Here is a 24,822-nt window from a genome sequence, read left to right as displayed (position 1 = left end):
TGCCAGAACATTCGGGTTAGCCCGCGTTCAAACGAACCGTGGATAGTGATAGGTACGAGCGATATTTTTGCTTACCAGTGTACAGCGATATACTTTTACCTCACCTTATGGGTCTTCACCGCGTCTACTACGATCGGTTTGATGTATGACAGTACTGGTACTGGTACTGGTGTACATAGACTGATCGTGCCCGTTACCATGGTCCTTGCATGAGAACAGCAGTTCGTATATGTGTTTTGCTGCAGGTCGTGTATCGAATTTCATTTCGAACGATACCACGACCAGAAACAGGTCGAGTGTCAGCACAGAAAGTGTTGACTTTGGTTTTGGTCTTGCTCTTGGTCTTCATTCGTCTTCAATTCTCAAGCTATAGACACCTTTTTTCCCGGCGCCGAGGTGGATCACGATCACTGGAAAATGGAAAGAGAGCGGATTCCCCTAATGTATAGACCTAGTGAGCCGGCAGGATTGTCTCTTCTATTTGCCACCCTCTGCATGGTCGACATCTTCGGGGTCTTTCCGATCATCGCCCTGCCCAGGGCGATCATACAATGCGGTGAGTCGTGAGCAAATCCTTATTACGATCGAGCGAATTATCTGTAGTGCAACGACTCGTTGATAGGGTAGAATTCTTCAAAAGATCATGCTGAAGTTAGTAACGTTGCGTATGTGAGGAAGAACCGTTATGTCGCGATTTTGGAACTGTTTGAAATTCGGTAAATGACTCGGAAAACCAAACGTACTGATATTTTGCAATCTTTCTTCTTTCAAAATCATTGTAAAAATAAGAAAATAGTAAGTTTATCCCAATGTTTCGTTACGATGACGTTACTAACTTCAACCTCGTTTCACAAGACGCTGATTGTGAGTGCAATTTGGACTCCAATTGTTGAAGCAAACTGTTTTGTTTCAGGTTGGCTAGGCATACCTTTGGTGATATTTGTTTTAAGTCTTCAAGTATACACGGCGAGACTCCTCGGAAAATCCTGGATAATAGCTACGAACCTAGACCCGCAGTTGGCGCGGAAAAATCGGTACGAGCTGAATATCGAATATATATTTCATAAACGAGGATACATTACTTTTATTAAGGGGAGAGCCATTTAGATTTTTCAAAAAATTGATGTTTTTCTCCAAAAACGGACAGCTGAACATCTTGAGAGTAACAATATCAGTATATAATTTATTTTACGGTCCTGGAGTAGCAGAATAGCCAAAAACACTTGTAAGTTACTAGATACTACTATTTTTCTTCACTTGACGCTAACTAACGCATTTTTCTCAAAACTACATGTTCGAAATTTGCGATAGCGATAAAACAAAATTATACAACCCATTTCTATCGATCACAGTTTTTTAGATACATTATTCCAAACCCTCGTCGGTGAACCTAAATGTTCAATAAAAAAATAACTTGAATAATTTTTTTTGCATAAAGAACACGAATATTTTTGGTAAAAATCGCATCTTCTAGTCCAACTCAAAGGAAAAGGAATTCTCAAGCCAAAAAAATAGATTTTGTTGGAGTCCATTTACTTCAATCCAGTATCCCTTATTTGTTTCAAATACGATGACTTAAATTCAACAATTTCGATTTAGTTAGTTTAGCAAAATGATTTAGTCAAGCGAATTCCTTGAATCAACAAAAGTCTTTCTCGTCGCGATCAAGTGAAGTATTGATTCGAGTGAATTTTTTGATGTGTTTCCGAAATTGAGTCAACTAAATATCATTTCATCTGAAATTTATGTATTGTGTCTCCAAGTCGCATGTTCGTTGACAGAAACAATAAGGAACTTCAAATAAAATAAGTAGATAAACCTAGCCAATGAAAAATTTACGATTGAATGCCATACTTTGATGATCTAACCAGAGCTATAGTTTAGTGGAAGTGGTTGAATCAGTTAGACTAGTTTACTTATGAAGTAAAATAAATACCACGTGCTTTGAAATAAGTAGAGAATATGGTCGTCGTGAATATCAGTATACTAGTACTATAAACGGCCACTAGGCGGTGAACTCTCTCGCTATAAAAATAGCTTCAGAGATAGTTATAAACCCGGGTAGTCTACTACAGTACTTCCGATACGGATGATATGTGGTAAATAATCATTAGACCCCTGACAAACGAGGAAAGCCTAATACAAAGTTTCGAGTCATCGAAATTGATAATGACTACATATACGTATGTATAAACTGTTGACAGATGTTGATTGTATGCTTCTACATATACAACAATGAGTTTATGGATTTAATTCATTAAATATCGCGTAGATCCCGGAAAGTTATTTGTGCCAATAGAACTATGAATGATATCATTCGAAGAATACGTTTTGTGCGTTACAATAACTCTAATGTTTAATCGAAATAAGAGATTATTCTAACAACAAATTTGATTACCTGCTTCAACCATCGAACCTTTTGACTCAACAAAACATAAATTATAGAACAAGTTCAATTATCAATTAACAAAAAAAAGATATTAAAAAAAAAGTAGGACCATCAAGGCAAAGAGAATAAATTACCCCCAGAATACAGTTCTCAAAGTTGAAATGGATCGGGTGAACCGTTTCTAAGAGACCATGAGCAACCACATTCTATTAATTGATTCTAATAAAAAAATGTCCGAAGACTGCTCGATCCACTGCATCATTTTGAACCAAACAGACCACGATTGAATTCCCAAAATTATGCCAATTTTTTAGCAGCCGACGATATGACATCGTATTTAATAATCAATACACAAGTAATCACTCTTTTTCATGTAGATATCCCTTGGCAGCGGTGACTGAGATGACCTTAGGACCTTTTGCTCGTAATTGCGTGACGGTGCTGTTGAACCTGACGGTTTTCGGCGGAGGGATTCCGAGCCTCTTAGTAGGTAATCAAGGATTAGTAATGGACAAAGTAAAGTCACGCGTGAGCCACGATCATGATTTGAATTAATAACAATTGTATGCCCCTTTAAATCACGTGTTTCAGCCTCTCAGAATCTCCAGCTTTTCGGCATCAAGGTCTCAGGGGAAAAGTTCGATCTCTCCTTTTGCTACTGGCTCCTCATTGTCGGTGTTCTTCTCTGCCCAATAATGTGGCTCGGAAGCCCACGCGACATGAAGTAAGTGTATGTGCACTAGGGTGTTCCTTATAGGATTGTTTTTTTAATTTTCATACTTCCAGAGTCTTAAACGCTTTCGAATTGATAAAAAATACTCTCTAAAAACCTACGCTTACTGTATCAACTCTAAGATACTTCGATCACGAAGCGGGCTATCTTAGAGTTGATACAGAGAGCTCAAATTTTTAGGAAATTCTTTTTCATCCATTTGATAGTATTTAAGCCCCTGGAAATATAAAAATTCAAAAACAACACTATTAAGGACCACCCTAATGTGCATTTTTTCCGGAACAGCAGACTAAACAGCATCCAATTGTTACTTCAAGGTGGTTGGCAATGTGCTCGACACTGGTGGTCACACTCACGGCAACTTTGACCTGGTGGTGTATCGCATCGGATAACGTCATCGAGGAACCGGAGCCGGTGCCCCTCTGGCCGCCGTGGGAAAGGTTCATCTCGGGGTAAAATCCGACATAGATACCTTTTGCTAAATTATTGTTGAGCTGCCTACTAAGACTAAGCTCGTCCTAAATTTGCCCGTGGCTTATGAAAATAACTTTCATTTTTGAGCACAGATCAGTCCTTTCAGCACCGATTCAGCGACAATTTTTAGCCTTAATTATGTTTTTCTGGCTCAAACTTTTCGTATGAATTATATATAATGCAAGTGTCTCTTTCCATCAGCTATGCCATCCTCGCTTTCCAGTTCGATGTTCATCCTACGCTGATGACCATCCAAGTGGATATGAGGAAACCAAAGGATGTAAATAAGGCGGTGATCAGCTCATTCATTTGTAAGTGTGGGAACAATATTCTGATGATTATACTATAGCTTATATGTTATGCAATTGATATGATCGTACTAGGTTTCCGAAAGTAAATATTCCTCGATTTTGGTCATGATTGACTTTTTATTAGAACACTTTGTCTCTGCGAGGTTTCGACCGAGCCCAGCCGACCATCATCAAGCTAAATTTTTGACTATCTTACAAACATGATGTTGTTAGCTTGCCATTTCAGGAGGAAGTCTTCGACAAGATCATGTTCGTAGGATAGTCAAAAATTTAGCCTGATGATGATCAGCTGGGCTCGGTCGAAACGTCGCGGAAAGGAAGTGTTGTAATAAAAGTCAATCATGACCAAAACCAACGAATCTTTTCCTTTGTCAATGCTCCATGGCTGTTAACTTCAAATTTGGACTAGGTTTATGTCGTATAATATGTGGCATTCAACACTTTCCTCCGGGTTTGCAGTTACGGGCACCTTATTCACGGTATCAACGGGTCTGGCAGCTTGGAAATACGGAGACAGGATTACCGCGAATGTCTTACAGCTTGTGCCCGGAGGGTTTGCAACGCGTGCGGCTATCTTACTTGCCGCACTTCAGCTTTGCCTTTCCAGCGCCGTCGGACACACAGCTTTGTTTCAGCACGTGGAGGATAAGCTTCATGTTCGAAGATGTACGTATACACACTTACCGCAAAGAATCGATGAAACGATTGAAGCAACTTGCATTTGCACCTTCAGATTTGTTCAGCTACTATTTGCTGGAGGCTAGCGCTGTATTTTTTCCCATTTTCACATGCATTACATCGGACAACATATTGAAGTTTTTCTCTCACTTTATGGAAACAAGCGCTGGCAGTCGGCTTAATTTAGTTATGTTGTCTGTGAATAAGCTTCAAAATCTTGCTTGTCCAGTCACAAAAACAAACCCTTTGAAGAATAATAACAATTTTCTTCAGTTTTCAGGCAAAAGAAATGTAGTTAAGCTGTATTGCATTACTAATGGTAAGGGACATGAAACGTGTTGACCGGCGTTATATCGTATCCATTCTCTATAAACATAAAAACAAATATGGCGTACGAGGGAGGAAACCGAGGGGTTAATCATTCCTGAAATCAGATGTGAACCCTTCTGTGAATTTTATGAAGTCTCTTGAAATTCGCTGAAATCTCATAAAATCCCCTGAAATCGTCTAAAATATTTTGAAATCATTAAAAATCTTTTGCAATCTCCTGAAATCGCCTGAAATTGGAGTCTCTTGAAATCTTATGAAATCCTTTAAAATCCTCGAAGTCTTTTGTAATTTTTGAAATCTTTTGAAATCCCCTAAAATCATTAAATCTCTTGAAATCACTTGCAGTCCTTTGAGATCCTTAGAAATTTTCTGAAATTGTCTGAAATCATTTGTAATCTCTTGAAATATGTTCAAGTTTTTGATATGTTTGAAATCTGTCAAAATCTTTTGAAAACCACTGAAATCATACGAAATCTTTGGTAATCCTTTTAAATCATTTGAAACCTTTTGAAATTCTGTGAAATGTCTTGAAATTTTCTAAAATCTCTTGAGACCTTCTGAAATTTTTTCTCATGTTTCGAAATCCTCTGAAATCCCTAAAATCTTTTGAGACCTTTGTAATCTTGAAATCCGGTGGAAATTAAATTCATGAGTGATTAACCCCTCGGATGAAACACTCGAAAGCTGGCACACGTTTCCTATTCATTCTGACACTGAATTTATTTCAGCGTTCAGTTGGAAGCGGTGCGTCACAAGGTCAGCGCTGGTTTTCCTGGCCGTTGCGTTAGGCGAATCAGTACCGAGATTCGATATTGTGATGGCTTTGATTGGGGGTTCCTTAACGGGTCCTCTAGTTTTCATTCTGCCCCCGCTGATGTACTCCAGGATCAAGAAGCTCCAAGGGGCGGCTCAGCGGACTCCAACGCCCCAAGTATTTTCAGCCTGTCAAAGGCGCGGTGGCTTCAACCTTGTCGATGACCACAGAGTCCATTCCCAGTCTGTGCACTATGGGTTCAAGTTCGAATCCAACGTTGACCCGATGACCCGTCACTCCTACGTGTATTATGAAAATAGTAACGCCGGCGAGCTTATGGGAGAGGATGACGATCAAGACGAGACTTCAGTGGGACAGCCGATACACCTGGATGTCAGTAAGCCCGTTGTGATAAGAGAACGAAGGTGTCGTTCGCAGTGTACCTCTGGTGGGTATTTCACATGGAGTAGACCCGAGAGTCTAATCGACTGGTTTGAACACTTGGTTATCATTTTGGGTGTGATATTGACAATCTCTTCGACGTATATTAACGTCAGAAACACGATCAGATTCGTAGAGTTTACACCACCCTGCATCGTCAATGTCTCCGCGGCCGCTAAGGGCTTGGATTTTCACTGAATACGCGCAATTGTGTAAACATAGTTAATGTTACGGATATAAAATTAATTTTACAGACCGAAAATTAGTAATATGTATACCTATCTGATATCGGGTATTCTCATATGAATTTAAATGTTATTGTACGATCAATAGTAAACTACAAGTATAATTACTTTGGAAGGAGTATAGAGTGTCTATTAGACTGGGCCAAAAAAAACGAAGAATTTTTTTTTTTAATGTTACTGTAAAAACATTAAAAAAAATTATCCTGAAAGTTTGAGCCCTTAATATTAATATTAAGGGGTGTATCGTTACAGCTACTAATTTTTAAACAGTTACCGCATTTTTTTACCCAAAATCCGTCAATTATCAATCTGAAAAATTTTATTGAGAAAAAAAAAAAAAAAGAAACAAAATGGAGTTCACATAGCAATGTATTTTCACATTTTCATCAAAATTTATAGAAAAGTCCATTCTATGATGAGATTGATGAATGCTGGAATGAATGATTACTTTGGGCCTGAGGACAGCAATAATAATTTTCTAATAAACTAGTAACTTTGGTATTTTTTGCAACGAATTTATTCACTGATGTTTTCATTACAATCGCTAAACATTTTTCTTCCTTTTTCTGGGTATTCGTTTGATGTAAAATTCTTTTCTTTTCGCATACTCTGCTGGTGACATGGACTTTTAATTTGTCGTGTGACTTGGTATGTAACAATTATTTCAAGTCACTTTGTATAGGTATAATTGATTTTCATATTTTGTACATCTACATAAATAATACAGCGATGAAAAATCTGCCATGAAATCCATCAAGCAAAGCTCCATTTGAAAACCTTGATTTTGTTTCGTTGGATAATTGCTACACAGCTTTAGGATTTTCATCTATTTCACTCTTTTTTGGTCATTAAAATATGCGTAAATGATGTGATAATTATCATCATTTGAAACTGAGCGATGATTATTCATATTATCACTAAAAGAATATAATTATACGTTTGACCTATGCTAGTAAACATTTACAGTATGTAATAGACTCTCTTATGTCATGTAAGGTTGCGCATAAATTATGCTCGAATAATATCATATATTTAATATGTTACAAGGCAAGAAAACAGGCGTACATGGAAAATGATAGTCTGAAAATCAGAATCTTACAATATAAATGAAATTGATAGATCCACTTAAAAGTATTGCTGTTGCTATAATTAACAACTATATCACTCAGTTCAAATAAGTCGAGAGACCGAATAATATTCACATTTTCATTGTCTCTTTTTCATTATCAGTTTGTATACACTCAACCTAAATTACGATTAAATTATTTGCCCAAAAGTGATATTAAATGCCCAACACAATATAGGTACGTAATGTAGAATCATTTATGTGAATATTAGTTTGCTTTTCAATATATTGAAATATTAAATATATATTATATATATGTATGTATATGTGTGTGTGTGTGTGTTTAAGCTTTTAAGCACACTGTGGTAAAAATGTATAAAGTGTGAATTAAACTCTTTTATAATAAATGTGTCAAAGTTAAAAGCACGTTATTCTTGAAGCTCCAGCCCTGTATAATGGCAATACTAAAACATTTTCTGTCATGTGCAGATTAAATTAGTACATATACCACATACACATGTACCCACATGTATGCTGAAAATCGAATCGCAAATAAATTTATTTAATGAATGGGGTCTTTTCCCTTCTCTTTCTTTGCTGGTTCAATTTCACCACCTTTCCTAAAGTATGAACAGACTAGTAAACTCAATAGTCTAAGTCAACATTTATTAAACAGATGTAGCCTGTCTCACTCAACAATTGTTTCGTTCGCTTTTATATTTACAATAAATAGTGCGAACTTTGCAAAGTAAAATCATACAATATGTCGATAATTGATAAGGCAAAATTTATCTTATTAAACTGAGTACAGTCAGTTATTCATAATATTATGAGTACTATGATAAAGCCATACTACAAATGTGATGGTCTTTTGGAAATGCACTAGAATCAGATCTATAGAAATTATAACTGCTAGAACTGTGCGTAACATGAAAGTTTGCTAGTGTACGCATACATACGTCTCACGTACACTTTTGGACCGAAAATATCATTGAAATATAAAATCAAATTATACGTACTGGCCCAGGGGAGCGAATATAGCATTAAAATTCTTTTTCATGGTTGGAATAATTATACACAATTCACTTCTTTTTCGATTTTGGACTTGTGGATTGAAAAACGCTCGAAGCTGACATCAAGTTTTCAATATACTGACCAAGGACCTGATTTTCACTTCGCAACTTCAAGTTTTCTTCTTTGACACTGTCTACTCTTTGGGATAAATCTGTAAAAACAATTGAACACGTTGGAATGTATGTAATCCATTTTGTATAATTAATATTGCTTAAGGTAAATCCATTTATTTTTCCTCCATAATTATTCTTCAGAACAATCACTGCGTATTCAATTTAAGAGTGGTTGTACAGGACGATTTTTAGACACCAACAGCCAATATTGAACTACGCGATGATATTTTGAATAAATATTCTAAAGAGCATTATGATGCAATTAGGATTTATATTCAGCAAAACGTTAATCTAATGAAAGCATTAATCTGAAGTAATGATATCTATGGAATAGTACGAACCGTCCAGAGTATTCTGCAATTCCAAGACCTGAGCAATCAATCTGGCTTTTTCTTCTTGTTCATCTGGGCTAATGTCTGGATCCAAGCCTAGGCAAAATTTAGATAAACTACATATAAACAATACGCAAAGGCAAATCTTATCAACAGATACAAAAGACGTTCATAAAAATTTAGATGAAAGTTATAGCTTTTTTACGGGACAATTTTAAGGTGGATATCTAATTATTAATCAATATCTTACAAAAATTATATTCCTGCAAAGCCAAATGACAATGACAATCATTTTAATTCGAGGAAAACAAAGAAATAAAAGTTATTGAAGGTAAACTGACTAATTGTACATAGTAAGATATCATTTTTTGTACATTATCTGGATTATTTTATTTGAAATAACCAGCTTAGATAGATTGACCATATATTTCATTTTCATATAGATGAATTTACTGTTCATCTTCATTTTTGCATGATATAACGATGAGTTAAACTGTTTATATGGAAACAAAGGCAACACTATTCGGAGTCAAGACTCTAATGTTATTATGCAAAAACATGTAGGTCAATGGAAACGTCTTTCTGAAAAAAAAAAAAAAAACTTCGTAATCTACGATCACTGAGAAAGAAGACTAAAAAATTATTTGCAGCAACATTTTTTTATACCACACCCATAGAAATATATTATGAAATCAACAATTCTCTTTTCTCAATAGATTAGGAAGCTCCTGTTCATATAGTCATCTTTTTGATTATCTAGATAAAAGTTGGGAAATTTCATCCTGTATGGAAATAGTTGCATCAGAAACTATCTTTCATCTTATCTAAATAAATTTTTATATGAATAATTCTGTGTTTATCTAGATAATAATACTCATTCTCTTGTAAAACACTGTTTTGTAATAATTGGCAGTAACGGAAAGATTACGAACCATCTTCTCACAATTTGGAGCGTTTGAAATATTACCAACTGATCCAGTGAGATAAAAGAAAGTATCTTAGTCACTGGGTAAATTAACATACATCAAAAATGAATTAACTTAATTGTACGAAGATTTAAATACAAATACATAGAAATTGCAATCAGGAAAAACAGATATAAATTCTTTGATATTTTTAAGGGTTCTTGAGTGAAAATTCAATTATTTACTGAATGTTTTATGATAGGAATTTTGTACAAATGGTAAAATTCAGAGACAAATGTCGGTTTTCTCGTCCTAAAGCTACAGGATTACTATTTATTTTTATCTCCTGTACCACATTTGAAAAGTAACATTTACATTTAAAACTCGAACTTTGAAAAGAACTGCATTTCGGTGACATATTTTTTCATAATGGTAAATTAACTAAAAGGGTAATTGAATGGAAGCATTAATTCGCTCATTTACCCTTTCAGTTAATTTACTGTTATACAAAAATATCTCACCGAAATACAGTTCTTGTCAAAGTTTGAGCTGTCATTTCTTTGATAATGGTAAATTAACCAAAAGGGTAAGAATATCAAGACCTTTACTTCAAAATCGAATTACAGTAACATTCTGCAAAAACGTGATCAAAACTACTTTTGGCGATTTTACTGGCAGGATTATTGGTAACAATCTGGGCATGATAATTAATGATTTCACGACATAAGGAATCAAACTCCAACTTAGTTAAAACTAAAAAGTAAGGAAATGTCATTTAAGAAATTCCCTAGAATGTGAGTAAGACAAAAGGATATTTTCATACTAATAGTAAGTTTTCTCAAATTTTAGAACATTCATCTGTGCACTGGGTAACACGAGGCTGAAAGTAACAGCTGGAATTAGCAGCCAAATGTTCTAACATTCATCTAAATAAGGTAATGAAATCCGAAAATCAAAATTTTGAGACATATCTCGTATCCCGAATACTTTAATAGAATTATGATGCTAAAACTGAACTGCATTATTCTATTTCCAAAAAGTTCAATACATTTGGCTACCAACTCTGGCTGCTAGCTTCAGGTTCATATGAATACTCTGTGAATCTTAAATGGTGTAATAGTACAGAAAATTAATATCTGTACAGGAAAAGTTGATAACAATTGCACTATATGATTCATTCGATAAAAAAACATAACGATGTATTACTGTTAGGGCTGCTGCTGCCATTGGTGAATGTTGAAGGGATGGAGTCCATGCTCCGACCATGTACAAGAACATCCGAAACATGGGACATGTTGTCGGGAGCTTCCTCCTCAGGAATGATGACTAAAAAGTAAATTCTCCAATTGAAATAGGATAATTCAATGAAAGATTGTTGGGGAATCGATTGAACGATATTAAATACGTGCACAAATGTTATTCTCGATTATGTAGGTCACACAGTGGACATTTGCATGTTCTTATGTGCAATACCCACCCTGAGGGTCGTCATCTGCCAACGGTATGCTACTCATGTCATCTTGTAATTTTGCCCCGGACATCATCGACGTAGACATCGCCGGGATTATATTCTCGCTAAATTATCAGGGCTTACGATGATTCGTAATAAGTGTGGAGCTGTTCTCTGACGTCCGTCTGTATTGATTCAACGCATTTATTACTTATTAGGAATGTCACTTAGTGGGATTTACTATTCGTTTATTATTTCGTCGATGTCCGATTGGAAGTTGATTTTCACTCGAATTACTGGGAGTATTTGTAATTAACGTTTAACGGGTTTCATTAATTTAATATTGACTTTACGGTCAATCAACTTCCGCACATCAAAGTGTTCGCCATTTATTCGGAAACACGAAAATTGGCAGGCAGCAGCGGGGACAGACGATCCTATGAGTCATGAAATGTGAAACAAGACAGGAAGAGGTTCATGGCTGTATAAAAATAAAGGATGAACTGAGATGGGCGATCTTCAGCTCGGTCTACAATAGACGTATACCACGGAGTAGTAGGAATGGGACAATCGCGACAACACTCTGCAATAAAACTTGTCCACAGTTTTGAGGTGAACTAAGAAGAATCGTCTGCATGCGATTTGAGCGCCTTTTAGGGAAAAAAGTGAAACTCTCGCTATAAAATGTACAAAAAAAAAGGGTGGTGATCGTAACCTATAAACCTCCGTGCTTTAAACTATAGACTTATAAAGATAGACTGAGCGCTCCCACAAGAGGCACTGACAGTTACATATAAAGGACAGAGATATACCGGGAGTACTGCTCTCTCTCTACAATCGGTGTCATGATGGGAGACAACGGAACAGTGGAAGTCGAACAGCTATGGACATAGGCGCATAATTTCGCCGCATTCTCCTCTACCGCCTCGATCCCCTCCACAAATATCGTCAGAGAGAGAAGGCAGTACTCCCGGCATATTTCTGTCCTTTAAATGTTTGCTTCAAGTGGCTGATGAGAGCGCTCAGTCTATCTTGAAAAGTCTATGCTTTAAACACACTGCGTCGATTCGTAAAATACGCATTTGAAGTGACGACGCATATTGTTACGGCAATGCTCTAAACATTCGATCGCGTTGTGCGTAGCTTACGCGGTGTCTTCAACCGGCCGCCGAGACCATACAGATATATACAATAGAGCGTAAGCAACGGTGTAAGCGTTCCGTGAACGGATTCGAATCGGTTCTTTAAAGGACAGCAGATAATAATTCTACAGAGGAGAAAAACAGCTAGGCAGGCGCGTGCCGCTACCCCCACTCCATGTGAAGAGCGACAAAGAGGGCGGGAGAATTATTATCTTCCGTTCTTCAGAGAACTGATTTAAAGTTTCCTCTGAGCGCCGTGCAGCATCAGTCGTTTCCGAGCAGTCGGAGCGAAATTGCGTGCTGTCAGTATCGGTTCAACATTCAGACCGCGTTGTTCAGGTGGTGTCACGTTGTTCGATCAGTGTATTTCCACCATACTCATCGGTGAATAATAGACGAGGAGCAGCGTGTAGCCTGAAGAAAAACCGAGTTATCGAAATAAAAACATCGTGCGAACATTGAAGGTGAATTTCGTGTACGAATTTTCATTGTTTTGTGTAACTTCAGATTTCAGTGATGTCTATATTTGTCTCTATGCGTGGAGTGTCAATTTTATTATTTTTTTCGCTGATTTTCGGTAAATGCGCAATTGCATTGTTAGCAAGTTTATTCAGTCGGTTCAAACAGACAGCTACAGCCCAAAAAGTGAGTATAGTATCGAGTGCTAGTGCTATTGCGGTGCTGATTTTGTGGATTGTAAGAGATTAGTGAAAATCTGTATTGTGTAAAAAGTGCGTCGCTTCACCAATAACCCTGAGATGCTACAAGAAATACTACGTGTAAAAGCGTGGAGCAGCCCAGAGTCGAGGTAACAATGCTTATTTTAATTATTGATTGATAATCCAAGGTGGTACATTTAAAATCGAACTTTTGTTCTTGCATAACATGCAATGCATATATATGAAACTAGACAACAGTAATTATTAATTTGAAAACTGAAAGCCAATTTACAGTATTAATTCAAGTGTTCTATTTTGTTTTTCACAGCAGAGACTTCGGAGTAACTTTTTCATTTCTCAGCAACGTTGGTGAGTTTGCATGTGTTAGGTTACGGGTATTTTCCTGGGATTCCTCTTGTCACGTGGCGTGGCGGTGACAATTGTTACACAAATCTTCGATTTCTTAGCTGCATGAACATACTCATTCACGTTCGCAACGTGCTTGACTTTGGCGAATAATTTTGTTTTTCGCCTTTTAATTTACCGTAGCCTGCTTAAAGTTAGAAATTTTGCACGTTGCTAAAAGTGGAATGAGAATCGCGACAAGTACCCATCGCTTACTCGACATTCGCGAGATCGAATTGTGTTTCGTGACTGATCTAATAATCTACGTTTGAATTTACCGATGTCGTTTAAGTGGTGGGCTCACTTGAGGTTTGAAAGAATTCAATTATTCACATCATTGTTAAACGGATAAAATTCTAAATTCTGGCGTAACCTGACGTAATCAAATTGCATCTTATATTATGTACCATTTTCAATCTTTTAACAGCCAACAAGTATTGATCAACTGTAGGCTTAGCTCGCCTAGAAAAATGCCAATTGGCATATAGGATGTTTTTAATCAATTTTACAAAAGGTTAATGTACCGATAGTCTGCTAATATTTACTCAAATCATACATACAATATTAGAGTTGGTGGGATACAACCGCGATACTGTATTCTGAGTAGGCAGATTATGATACAAAAACATTTTGCTCCCAACAGGTTACCAACGAAAATGTAAGTCAGTGACCACGGCGCAAATGACGAAGAATGATGTGTGTTGGAAAAAATGGAGAAGCCTTTAGATCGAATATAGGTAACCGGGTAGGTAGGTTGACGTTTTGGGATCCGTCGCGGGGTTTATGCATGTGTGTGTAAGAGTCTCTCTTATCCGTTGGGTGGTTCCGTTGGAAAACAGGCAAGGGTTGGAAGGTCGCGATGTACAGTGATGTTACTAACTTTAGTAATCCACAGCGTCAAACGATCACAGAAATTTTTTTTGCAAAAGACTCCGTATTCGAGTCTCTGGACCATTCGTAAGCATTTGAATACTAACGAAATTGAATTTCCCATTTCATATTACTCTGCAAACATTTTTTAATCGTTATTCAATTCAATTATTTAGTCATTACTGATCATTATTACATTCAATTGATCTCTGTGATCGTCTGAATGGGCAAAACGCATCTCTGGATCATCTATCGCGTTCCGTGGTACGCTAGATGGGGAGAGATGCTGAGCTTAAAGACTTCGCGTCGAAGAGGACCGCCGACCGTCATGCCACACAATAATGAATGCCCTCCAACCTCCTTCCCCATATCGATTTGTATTCTGAGAACAACAATCCGCATAGAAATGTATCTAATTTAAAAAGATGCAGATGTGGATTGGGTTTCTACAGAATTTTTAGAACAAGCCCCAGATGATAAAAGTTGTTTGACAGTTTAATTTGTCGCGCCTTATTGCGCGTAGATTAATTACGAGAATTGGACGCAGCATTTTGCGCGTAAATTATTAACTGGAATCGGACACATTTTCTTACGCGTTGATTTTGCAAACAGTGTACAACAAGTCCCAGACAGTACAAATTTTTTGACAGTTTATCTGTCGCGCCTTATTTCGCATAATCACGAGAAGTGAACGCAGCCTTTTGCGCGTAAATTAATAACGAGAATCGGATACGATTTTTTACGCGTCGATTTTGCAAACAGTATATAAAAGAGTTATGCACTCTCGATGTGCTGATCTTTCAGCTCTTCGGTCAATTCTTTTACGAATAATAAAGTTTTCAAGTTCCATGCCGCCTTTTGCGCGTGGACTTGATACTTTTCAGTTATGAGAGAAAGCGCGGCATTTGAAAGCCGGAGCTCAACGTGCTGCTACAAAAATCTCGGTAGTGTATAGTGATAGTGGAGAATCTTGGCGTGAGTATTCATGAAATACATCTGAAATGTACAGAAACACTCGTTTAACTGATCTTATCATTTTCTGTTTCAGGGCAACGAAACCAATTTTTTAATAAATGTACTGATAACTGTAGAATGTTCAGTCGCTAAAGATATTTACTTTAATAACTCGAAGCGCAAAGAGATGTCGATTCAAAAAATTTAGAAAGTTTTTGTTTGTCAATACAATTATTAATCTAAGCAACTAAAGCAATTAAAGCGAATATCATGTTTGACTCGATCCTTTTTTTTGTTAGTGTATGGACTTATGTGATTGTGCTAACCATACCTTCGTCCGTTTCAGGTAATGAAACTGTTACTTATTTCAGATAATCATTCCTTTGTCCGATCCAGCTAATAGAACCTTCATATGTTTCAGCTAATGAAACTTTTGTCTGTTTCAGCTGACCAGACTTGTTATATGTTTATGCTAATCAAACCTTTTGTCTGTTTCAGCTGATCAAATATTCTGTCTGTTTCAACTAATTATTTGTCTCTTTTTCGTTAATTATATATTTTTTAGCTATCTCAGCTAAGTGTATTTTTGTCTGTATCGACATTTGTCACTAATTATATTTTTTTTGTTCCAGGTAACTGCGTTTTACTGACTATGCTAAAAAAATAACGTTTCATTTTTCAGGCTCAGGTCTGATTCGGGTTTGGTTCAGGTCTGGTTCAGGGTCAGTCATCTTGTTTTCACCGATACATAGATTTAGCGATGTAGTTTAGCGTCATCATGATTACAAAATATGGTAAGATTCATTCAGCTGTAGTTTTTTTAATGGTTTAACAGTCTTTTATTGCAATCGTTTTAGTGTCAGAGTTTTTTTTCTCGAATCGCTTATAGGTCATGTTCGGTTTGTATTTCACTGTAGAATTATAGAGCTATGTCATATTTTAGGGGTTGTGCTTATTCTACTCAGATATTTTTCCATCTTTTCAAACATTTCTGCATCGTCTTCCAACAGGTAAATGCCAACGTCTTAGAGCGATTCGTGTTTTCGATCTTGGTCTAATTGATTGTTTTATGTATTTACCAGGTTTTCCATTTTATTGGTTATCTTATACCTCATATGAAAGAAAAAAACCGTGCGCAAACATCCAAACTCAATTACCTTTCGCTTATAAGATAAAAACAATCACCCATCATCCACAATTAAAACAACCATCTTTCATCCATAATTAAAACATACACCTTTCATCGATAATAAATAGTCAACCGGTTATATGACCTGAAAAATTTTCAACGAACTGCGAATATACGCGAGTACAAATTGATTGGGTAAAACAATTTACCATAATTAACATATGAAAAAAGTCATCTGTAATTTTTTTTGAAGAACCTAAGATCGATCTTGCTATTATTTTCCGTAGAGTAGGCATACTGGGGATACCACATAAAAAAAAACGCGCCGGGTGCTCTACTGCTTGCGGTGGTGTGGAAACGAGCATAAGTGAACTTATTTTCACCAGACAAATACTAACATATTGTAGTTTTTCAAATGACAATTGTGACGTTGCACCTAGAGTGCAAGTCACAACAAACCCCAAACCCGCGGGGAAGAGCCGAACGGGTGAGCCCTGTCCCGTCGGGAAAGACCCGAACATCACCGAAGCCCCCCCGACGCTCGGCAGAGCCGAGCGCGAGAGTCAGTACGAGCACGGCCGTAGCAGCAGCCACACCGGCGTAACCCGAGAGCGAAAGCGAGAGAGAGAGAGAGAAAGAAAGAGAGACAGTCACCGACACACACACACACACACCGAACACCCAGCTACCCTCCACCGCACCTCAAGACCTCCACACACACACGTCGACGTAACCAGGTTAGCCTGCCTTCTATCGCCGATCTGCTCCTCCCCTCGCAATACCCACCCTGTCTACCACACACTCCCCGTCACTCTACACCACCCTCCCCTCGCCATATCAACCCTTCCGACCCCACATTCCCCGTCACCTCCCACTCTCCTCCCCCCCCCCCTGCGCGCGTAGCTGTAAGTTAGTATTAAGCAACGCTAAGGGCTGAGGCGTGATCAGCCACCGCTTACGTCTACAACCCTTTTGTAACTCTTAATTTAAGTCGAGCCCTGGTGCGAAAGAAAAAAAATACACACACTAAGTTTTACCGATCATATCCGCCCCGTCTCTAATTATCTTCCCCACCCATATTATTCGTGCGGACTCAAAACCCGTCACAAATTGGCGCCCAACGTAAATTACCCACATTTTTACCCCAAATCCAAACAATTAAGAGACAAAACACAGGAATAAACGCTAACAAAGTACACATAGACTCACGAAACAAAACTACACAGTCACGAAAATTCAAATAAAGACAGTTGAACACACACACTACCAAACACGATACACACAATGGCAGACCAAGGACACAGGGAACCGCAAGGCCTAGCGCGCGAACACATGGACATACACACACCCGAACGCAACCAAAACAACTCGACACAGAGCGAGCCGCGCGCGACACGAGATCAACAAACACCGACCCAACGGCAGGAAATAAATAGACGATGCACGATAAATTCACCAAACACAATAAATATAATCGATGCAGCTATCATAGAGAATACACACAATTTACACAGTACACAAATTCAACACCAAGAAAGCCCAGAACCAACAAATCCCACACAAACATACAATACAATCCCAACACCCACACACACGCAAACTAACACGGTAACCACCAATCAAACGAACCGACACTTCACAGGAACAGACACATTTTTAGCCACCAACACACGTAACACACGACTTATGCAAAACCTAATAGACCTCGAAGCATCACCAAGCGACAGAAACGTATACGAAGATCCACACATATACAGCACACAGTCAATACACCCCACAAACACAAACCACACATCAAACCCAAACAATACATACTGGAATCAGCCAGCAATGGCAATGAAAACAATACAAACATGGAACATAAAATACTCAGGAAACACAAACGAAGACATAGATGAATTTTTACAAAATCTCCGCGACTACCAAACGGGTTATGAAATACACGACACACAATTAATCAACAACCTCAGCCCAATACTCGAAGGTGACGCAAAAAACTGGTACAGATTAAATAGAGGCAAATGGCGAACACTGGAAGAATTCGAAAGAGACATTACACACGCATTTCAAGACATACAACATAGGGACAGGCTAGAACAAAAAATCAGAAATTACGTACAAGGACCAACACAAAAAATCACACAATTCCTAATACAATTTAGAACACTACTATCACAACTAAAACCACCATACCACCCACGAACACAATTAGACCTGGCATACAGAAACATGAAAATAGAATACAAGGCATACATAAAACCATACGATTTCGCGAACTTCGACCAACTGGAAATGGCCGCAAAAGAATGGGAAGCAAATATCGAATGGGAAAACACGAGACAAACAATATTAAACAACTACACACAACCGCGAGAAACCTACACACACCAAACACACCACACACAATACATCCCATACAAGTACACACAAACACAACCCCGCCCAGCAATACTCCCAACACCAAATATACCACCGGCACTCACATACAACATACGACGAAACCAAACAAACCAAAACACACAACAGACTCGATACCCCGCAATCACGTATAACTCACCACACTACACTCAGCAACAAACGCAAACGAACCCAAACACAGGCACAACACCACGCAGATGCTTTAACTGCAACCAACCCGGACACTTCAGATGGCAATGCACACAAACACAGAACCAGGGAAACGAGTAAGGGTTGACCCAGCAAGGGTGGAGGGCAACCCCACAAACAACACAAACACACCCGAAACAGTAGCACCTACGACAGACAACAACATAACGGAAAGTAGATTCCACATCAGAATCGAAATACACGGTCACGAATTTAACGCACTGATAGACACAGGCGCAACACACTCATACCTAGGCGCAGAAGTAATACAAATACTACACAACACAGACACACAAATAAACAACACACCCGACAGAACAGCTACAATGGGAAACGGAACACAGGTGACGATAGAAGGAGCAGTAACACTCCCAATACGCCTCGGCAACATAACAAAAGAAATTAAGTTCGGATTAATATCAAATTTAGGCTCGCAATGTATCATTGGTAACAGCGACTTAATAAGATTTGGAATATTAATAAATTATGGAAAAAACACATGGTCACTGATAGACGACCCACAGACACACTACCACATGCAAACTAGACCACAAGAACTACCAACACCACTCAAAGAATACATACAAACACATCAAACACGAGAAACACGGCACCAATCAACACAAACACACACAAAACAAGCAAAAGCAGCAGAAAAATTAGAAGCAACGAAACAACAAACAAACCCGAAAACAACAGAAAGACATGAAAACACAAAAAAAAAAACAACCATAAAACAAAAACCACTAACACCAACACTACCCAACACAAAGACACCACCGGAAAACACCCCCCAAAAAGACAACCCACAGAACACACAAATCACAAATCAAAAAATCATACCCACAAACGCACAAACAACAGACGACACACAAACCGACAAAGAAACCGAACCACAGATATGCGCAGGAATACAAGAACTCACACAATCACAACACACACAACTACAGACGATAATACAGCAGAAAACCTCAACACTACCAGGCCAACTCGGGCTAACACACCTAATTAAACACAAAATAGACACACAAGGACACGCACCCATAAAACAAAGATACTATATGGTATCACCAAAAATTAGAGAAGCCATCCACACAGAAATACACAAAATGCTGAGAGAAGACGTGATAGAACCATCAGAAAGCGAATGGTCGAGCCCAATTGTCATGATAAGAAAACCAAATAACACATATCGCTTCTGCCTAGACTTTAGGAAGGTTAACTCAGTATCAAAAAAAGACGCATACCCACTACCATACATGACAGCAATATTAGACAAACTACGGACGGCACAGTACATATCAAAAATCGACTTAAGCCAAGCATACTTCCAAATACCACTCGACAAAGACAGCAAACACATAACAGCCTTTACAGTCCCGGGAATGGGCTTATTTCAATTTAAAAGAATGCCATACGGACTGACAGGCGCACCAGCGACATTCCAAAGACTACTAGACAGACTCATAGGCCCAGAATGCGAACCATATGCATTCGCATACCTAGACGACATAATAATAGTAACACAAACATTCGACGAACACTTACAAAGACTAGAGCAAATACTAAAAAGAATTACAGACGCAGGACTGACAATAAACCCAGAGAAGTGCGAGTTCGGATGCGCACAAGTAAAATATCTCGGATACATAGTAGACAGACACGGACTACACGTAGACCCCGACAAAACACAACCCATAGAAAACTACCCAAGCCCAAAAACAATAAAACAATTACGGAGACTAATTGGGATGGCATCATGGTACAGACGCTTCATACCTAACTTCGCACACATTACAGAACCACTAACACGACTACTGAAAAAAGACCAGAAATGGCACTGGGGGGAAGAACAAGAAAACGCAATGAACACAATCAAACACGCACTCACATCACCACCCACACTCGCATGCCCAGACTACACACAAACATTCACACTACAAACAGACGCTAGCGGAACAGGGATAGGTGCCGTACTAACACAATCTCTCGATGACGAAGAGCATGTCATAGCCTACGCTAGCCGTGCGCTAAGCGAGGCAGAACGTAAATACTCAACAACTGAGAGAGAGTGTTTGGCGGTACTCTGGTCCATCAAAAAATTCAGACCCTACGTGGAAGGTTACCACTTCAAAGTCATTACAGATCACCACGCACTGAAGTGGCTTAGACAATTAAAAAACCCCACAGGCCGACTTGCACGATGGGCACTAGAACTATTAGAATACGACTTTGACATTACACACAGAAAAGGTACAATGCACGACGTGCCAGACGCACTTTCAAGACGACACGAAGACGAAGAACACATAGACACAATAGAAGACACGACAGACAAGTGGTACACATACAAAAAAACACAAGTACAAACACGCCCAGAGAAAAACGAGTCGTGGCGAATCAGAAACAATCAACTATACTTCCACCGCCCGAACCCCCTACACTCAAACCTCCTACCAGACACAAACCCATGGAAACTAGTCATACCCAAAGACAAAATAACACACATACTACACGAAAACCACGACGTAACACAAGCAGGACACTTAGGGATCGAAAAAACATACCAACGAGTAGCAAAAACATATTATTGGCCAGGGATGTACAGAGACACAGTAAACTACATAAAAAAATGTGACACATGCCAAAGAACAAAAACAATACAAGCGCGACCGGCAGGACTAATGGGCATGAGAATTATCGAAGAACCATGGACAGTAGTAGCCTCCGACATCATGGGCCCATTCCCACGATCAAAAAAAGGAAACCAATACATCATAGTGTTCGAAGACCTATACACTAAATGGGTGGAAATCATACCGACACGCAAAGCAAACGCCAAAACAGTAGAACAGACATTCCACTCACACGTAATATCACGATGGGGTACACCACGCATACTACTGACAGACAACGGCACACCATACATAAACAAACTCATACGCGAACTGACACAAAAATTCAACATAAGACACGCAACAATCCCCCCATACCACGCACAAGCCAACCCCGTAGAGCGAGTCAACAGAACCGCTAAAACAATGATCCAAGCCTACGTAAACAACGACCACACAGAATGGGACATACACTTACAAGACTTACAATTTGCAATCAATACATGTACACACACATCAACTAAACACACACCAGCCTTTTTAAACCTAGGAAGGGAATTAAATCCCACACAATGTCTAAGAAATCAGTTAGAGAACCACGACGAAGTAGAATTACAAGACACAGACAGATGGACAGACCACTTGAGACGACTACAAATACTTAGAGACGAAGTACAGAGGCACTTGATAGAAGCAAACGAAAAACAAGCGCACTACTACAACCTACGAAGACGAGACATTCAATTCAAGGAAGGAGACAGAGTACTAAAAAAGAACCACACACTCTCATCCGGACCAGAACGAACGACAGCTAAGTTAAATAAAAAATTCATAGGCCCATACATAATCACTAGAAAAGTCTCACCCACAATATACGAATTAACAACAGAGAGCGGTAGAAATATAGGAAAATGTCATATAGAAGACCTAAAATTATATACATAATCAAACAACACACCCCAAAAATAAACTAACATGTGTATTCACTCCACAGAAACACAACATGGAAAATCAGCAAACAAAAATACCGGCCCTGATGACCCTGCGACTGACGAGACCGACGACAACGACGACACAAACAAAAAAAAAAACACCACTATTACAAACACCAGGACAGGCCCCACACCCACACAAATACGGACGCGACGGCACACACCAGACGGAGACCCGACGAACCCTACTACCGACACCCCCCACATACAGAAAGGTAATACAGACCACCACGACGACAACACACTTAACAACCACTGCACCCACAGCCACACAGAGACACTCACAAACACACACAACGATGACCACACACACAAGTACACCCTCCGGACCAAGGCAATGACCAATGGCAAAACCAAAAATTCAAGTACAAAATAATATAAGAATAGAATAAGTTTATATAAGAGGGAAAAAAAAAAAAAAAAAAAAAAAAAAAAAAAAAACATGATTCTGATTAAGACACACGAGACTAAGTAGAATAAGTAGATATAAGACGACCTACAACCCACACCAAACACACACCCCGCAAATACAACCCAACCTCCATCCCTTAACCCCGACAGATCGGAGCAGACAACACAGAAACAACAAAAATAACAAAAGGAGAATACACAGACGAAAGGACCACAAAATCCGTCACCGAAACCGGCTCACCCTATAGGCCTCGCCCCGCGTGGGGAGGGGGGAGTTGTGACGTTGCACCTAGAGTGCAAGTCACAACAAACCCCAAACCCGCGGGGAAGAGCCGAACGGGTGAGCCCTGTCCCGTCGGGAAAGACCCGAACATCACCGAAGCCCCCCCGACGCTCGGCAGAGCCGAGCGCGAGAGTCAGTACGAGCACGGCCGTAGCAGCAGCCACACCGGCGTAACCCGAGAGCGAAAGCGAGAGAGAGAGAGAGAAAGAAAGAGAGACAGTCACCGACACACACACACACACACCGAACACCCAGCTACCCTCCACCGCACCTCAAGACCTCCACACACACACGTCGACGTAACCAGGTTAGCCTGCCTTCTATCGCCGATCTGCTCCTCCCCTCGCAATACCCACCCTGTCTACCACACACTCCCCGTCACTCTACACCACCCTCCCCTCGCCATATCAACCCTTCCGACCCCACATTCCCCGTCACCTCCCACTCTCCTCCCCCCCCCCCTGCGCGCGTAGCTGTAAGTTAGTATTAAGCAACGCTAAGGGCTGAGGCGTGATCAGCCACCGCTTACGTCTACAACCCTTTTGTAACTCTTAATTTAAGTCGAGCCCTGGTGCGAAAGAAAAAAAATACACACACTAAGTTTTACCGATCATATCCGCCCCGTCTCTAATTATCTTCCCCACCCATATTATTCGTGCGGACTCAAAACCCGTCACACAATTTTATTCTTGCGTAAATGTAACTCATTGTCAATAAAACTCATGCTTCGATAATGCGTAAAGCATTTGGAATCGCAATACCTTCGGATTTCTCTTGTTTAGTCAGAGTGAATTCCACGTAAATACATTTTCCGCTTCGATAGATTTCGTTTCTTAATTAAAGTCAACAAGGTGCATATACCTTTGAGAATTTGGAGTTGGGCAATTCCAATATCTTTTTCCCTCGTTTGACTTTTCGCAGTCGACACAAGTTGTTACAATAAAACACGATATTTGCATACCAAATGAGCGCGTCTCCCGTGAAAAACGATAAAGAACAAAAAAACGAAGCTCATTCAAAACCAGCTACTAAACATGACGAAAAGAACGATGTTCAACTTTTGTACATTCGAGATACGGGTGATCCGTCTAAAAGCCCCATTGTACAGACAAGATGGAATACAGTTAGAAATTAACTCCCATCTTTGCTTTTGAATTTATGTTGTAGAAAATTATTTAAAAATTGCGATTACAAATTTATATACTCGCATGATTTCTAGATTACTCAACTGAATCTATTGTTAAATATTTTTTTCAAATGATCATTACATTCACATACATCAAAAGAAAGGCAAGTAATATGATAACTTGCATTTCATAATATTATTAATTGATTTCAGACTCAATTACAAACCACAAGAGAAATATTTTGTCGCAATATACATATGAATTTATTACTTTCGACAGAAAGGAAGTGATCCGTCAATAGCGCAAATCACAAATCAGTTGGAATAAAAGATA

General features: G+C 38.9%; 2 protein-coding genes and 1 long non-coding RNA gene across 3 annotated transcripts; 2 read left to right on the top strand and 1 right to left on the bottom strand.

Moving 5' to 3' along the window:
• The first annotated feature begins 182 nt into the window (after positions 1-182).
• On the top strand, positions 183-7,458 carry LOC107225105 (amino acid transporter AVT1D). The gene is made up of 8 exons (XM_015665441.2): positions 183-556; positions 914-1,034; positions 2,767-2,879; positions 2,981-3,113; positions 3,440-3,574; positions 3,798-3,907; positions 4,367-4,573; positions 5,644-7,458. The coding sequence occupies exons 1-8, from the start codon at positions 418-420 to the stop codon at positions 6,306-6,308; spliced, it is 1,623 nt and encodes a 540-aa protein (XP_015520927.1). The 5' UTR covers positions 183-417; the 3' UTR covers positions 6,309-7,458.
• LOC107225110 (short coiled-coil protein B) lies at positions 6,855-11,787 on the bottom strand. Its single transcript, XM_015665448.2, has 4 exons — positions 11,323-11,787; positions 11,052-11,171; positions 8,950-9,036; positions 6,855-8,646 (listed from the first exon to the last, which is right to left on the bottom strand). The coding sequence occupies exons 1-4, from the start codon at positions 11,399-11,401 to the stop codon at positions 8,504-8,506; spliced, it is 429 nt and encodes a 142-aa protein (XP_015520934.1). The 5' UTR covers positions 11,402-11,787; the 3' UTR covers positions 6,855-8,503.
• Positions 11,788-16,915: 5,128 nt separating this feature from the next.
• Positions 16,916-23,067, top strand: LOC124295386. The gene is made up of 2 exons (XR_006905334.1): positions 16,916-17,191; positions 22,671-23,067. It is a non-coding gene; the product is annotated as an uncharacterized LOC124295386 (long non-coding RNA).
• The last annotated feature ends 1,755 nt before the right edge of the window (positions 23,068-24,822 follow it).

This window comes from Neodiprion lecontei, chromosome 7 (assembly GCF_021901455.1).
Source record: "Neodiprion lecontei isolate iyNeoLeco1 chromosome 7, iyNeoLeco1.1, whole genome shotgun sequence".
NCBI classification, from domain to species: Eukaryota; Metazoa; Arthropoda; class Insecta; order Hymenoptera; family Diprionidae; genus Neodiprion; species Neodiprion lecontei.
Note: the sequence above shows the minus strand (reverse complement) of the source record. Positions and strands in the feature narration are given on the sequence as shown.

Bases quoted from the DNA above. Each gene is read 5' to 3' on its own strand.
- LOC107225105 (XM_015665441.2), top strand. From the start codon at position 418: ATGGAAAGAGAGCGGATTCCCCTAATGTATAGACCTAGTGAGCCGGCA. The intron at 1,035-2,766 runs GTACGAGCTGAA...TTTTTCATGTAG, and splicing joins CAGTTGGCGCGGAAAAATCG to ATATCCCTTGGCAGCGGTGA. The intron at 3,908-4,366 runs GTAAGTGTGGGA...CCGGGTTTGCAG, and splicing joins GGTGATCAGCTCATTCATTT to TTACGGGCACCTTATTCACG.
- LOC107225110 (XM_015665448.2), bottom strand. From the start codon at position 11,401: ATGTCTACGTCGATGATGTCCGGGGCAAAATTACAAGATGACATGAGT. The intron at 11,172-11,322 runs GTGGGTATTGCA...TTTACTTTTTAG, and splicing joins GGCAGATGACGACCCTCAGG to TCATCATTCCTGAGGAGGAA. The intron at 8,647-8,949 runs GTTCGTACTATT...TTGTTTTTACAG, and splicing joins ATTGCAGAATACTCTGGACG to ATTTATCCCAAAGAGTAGAC.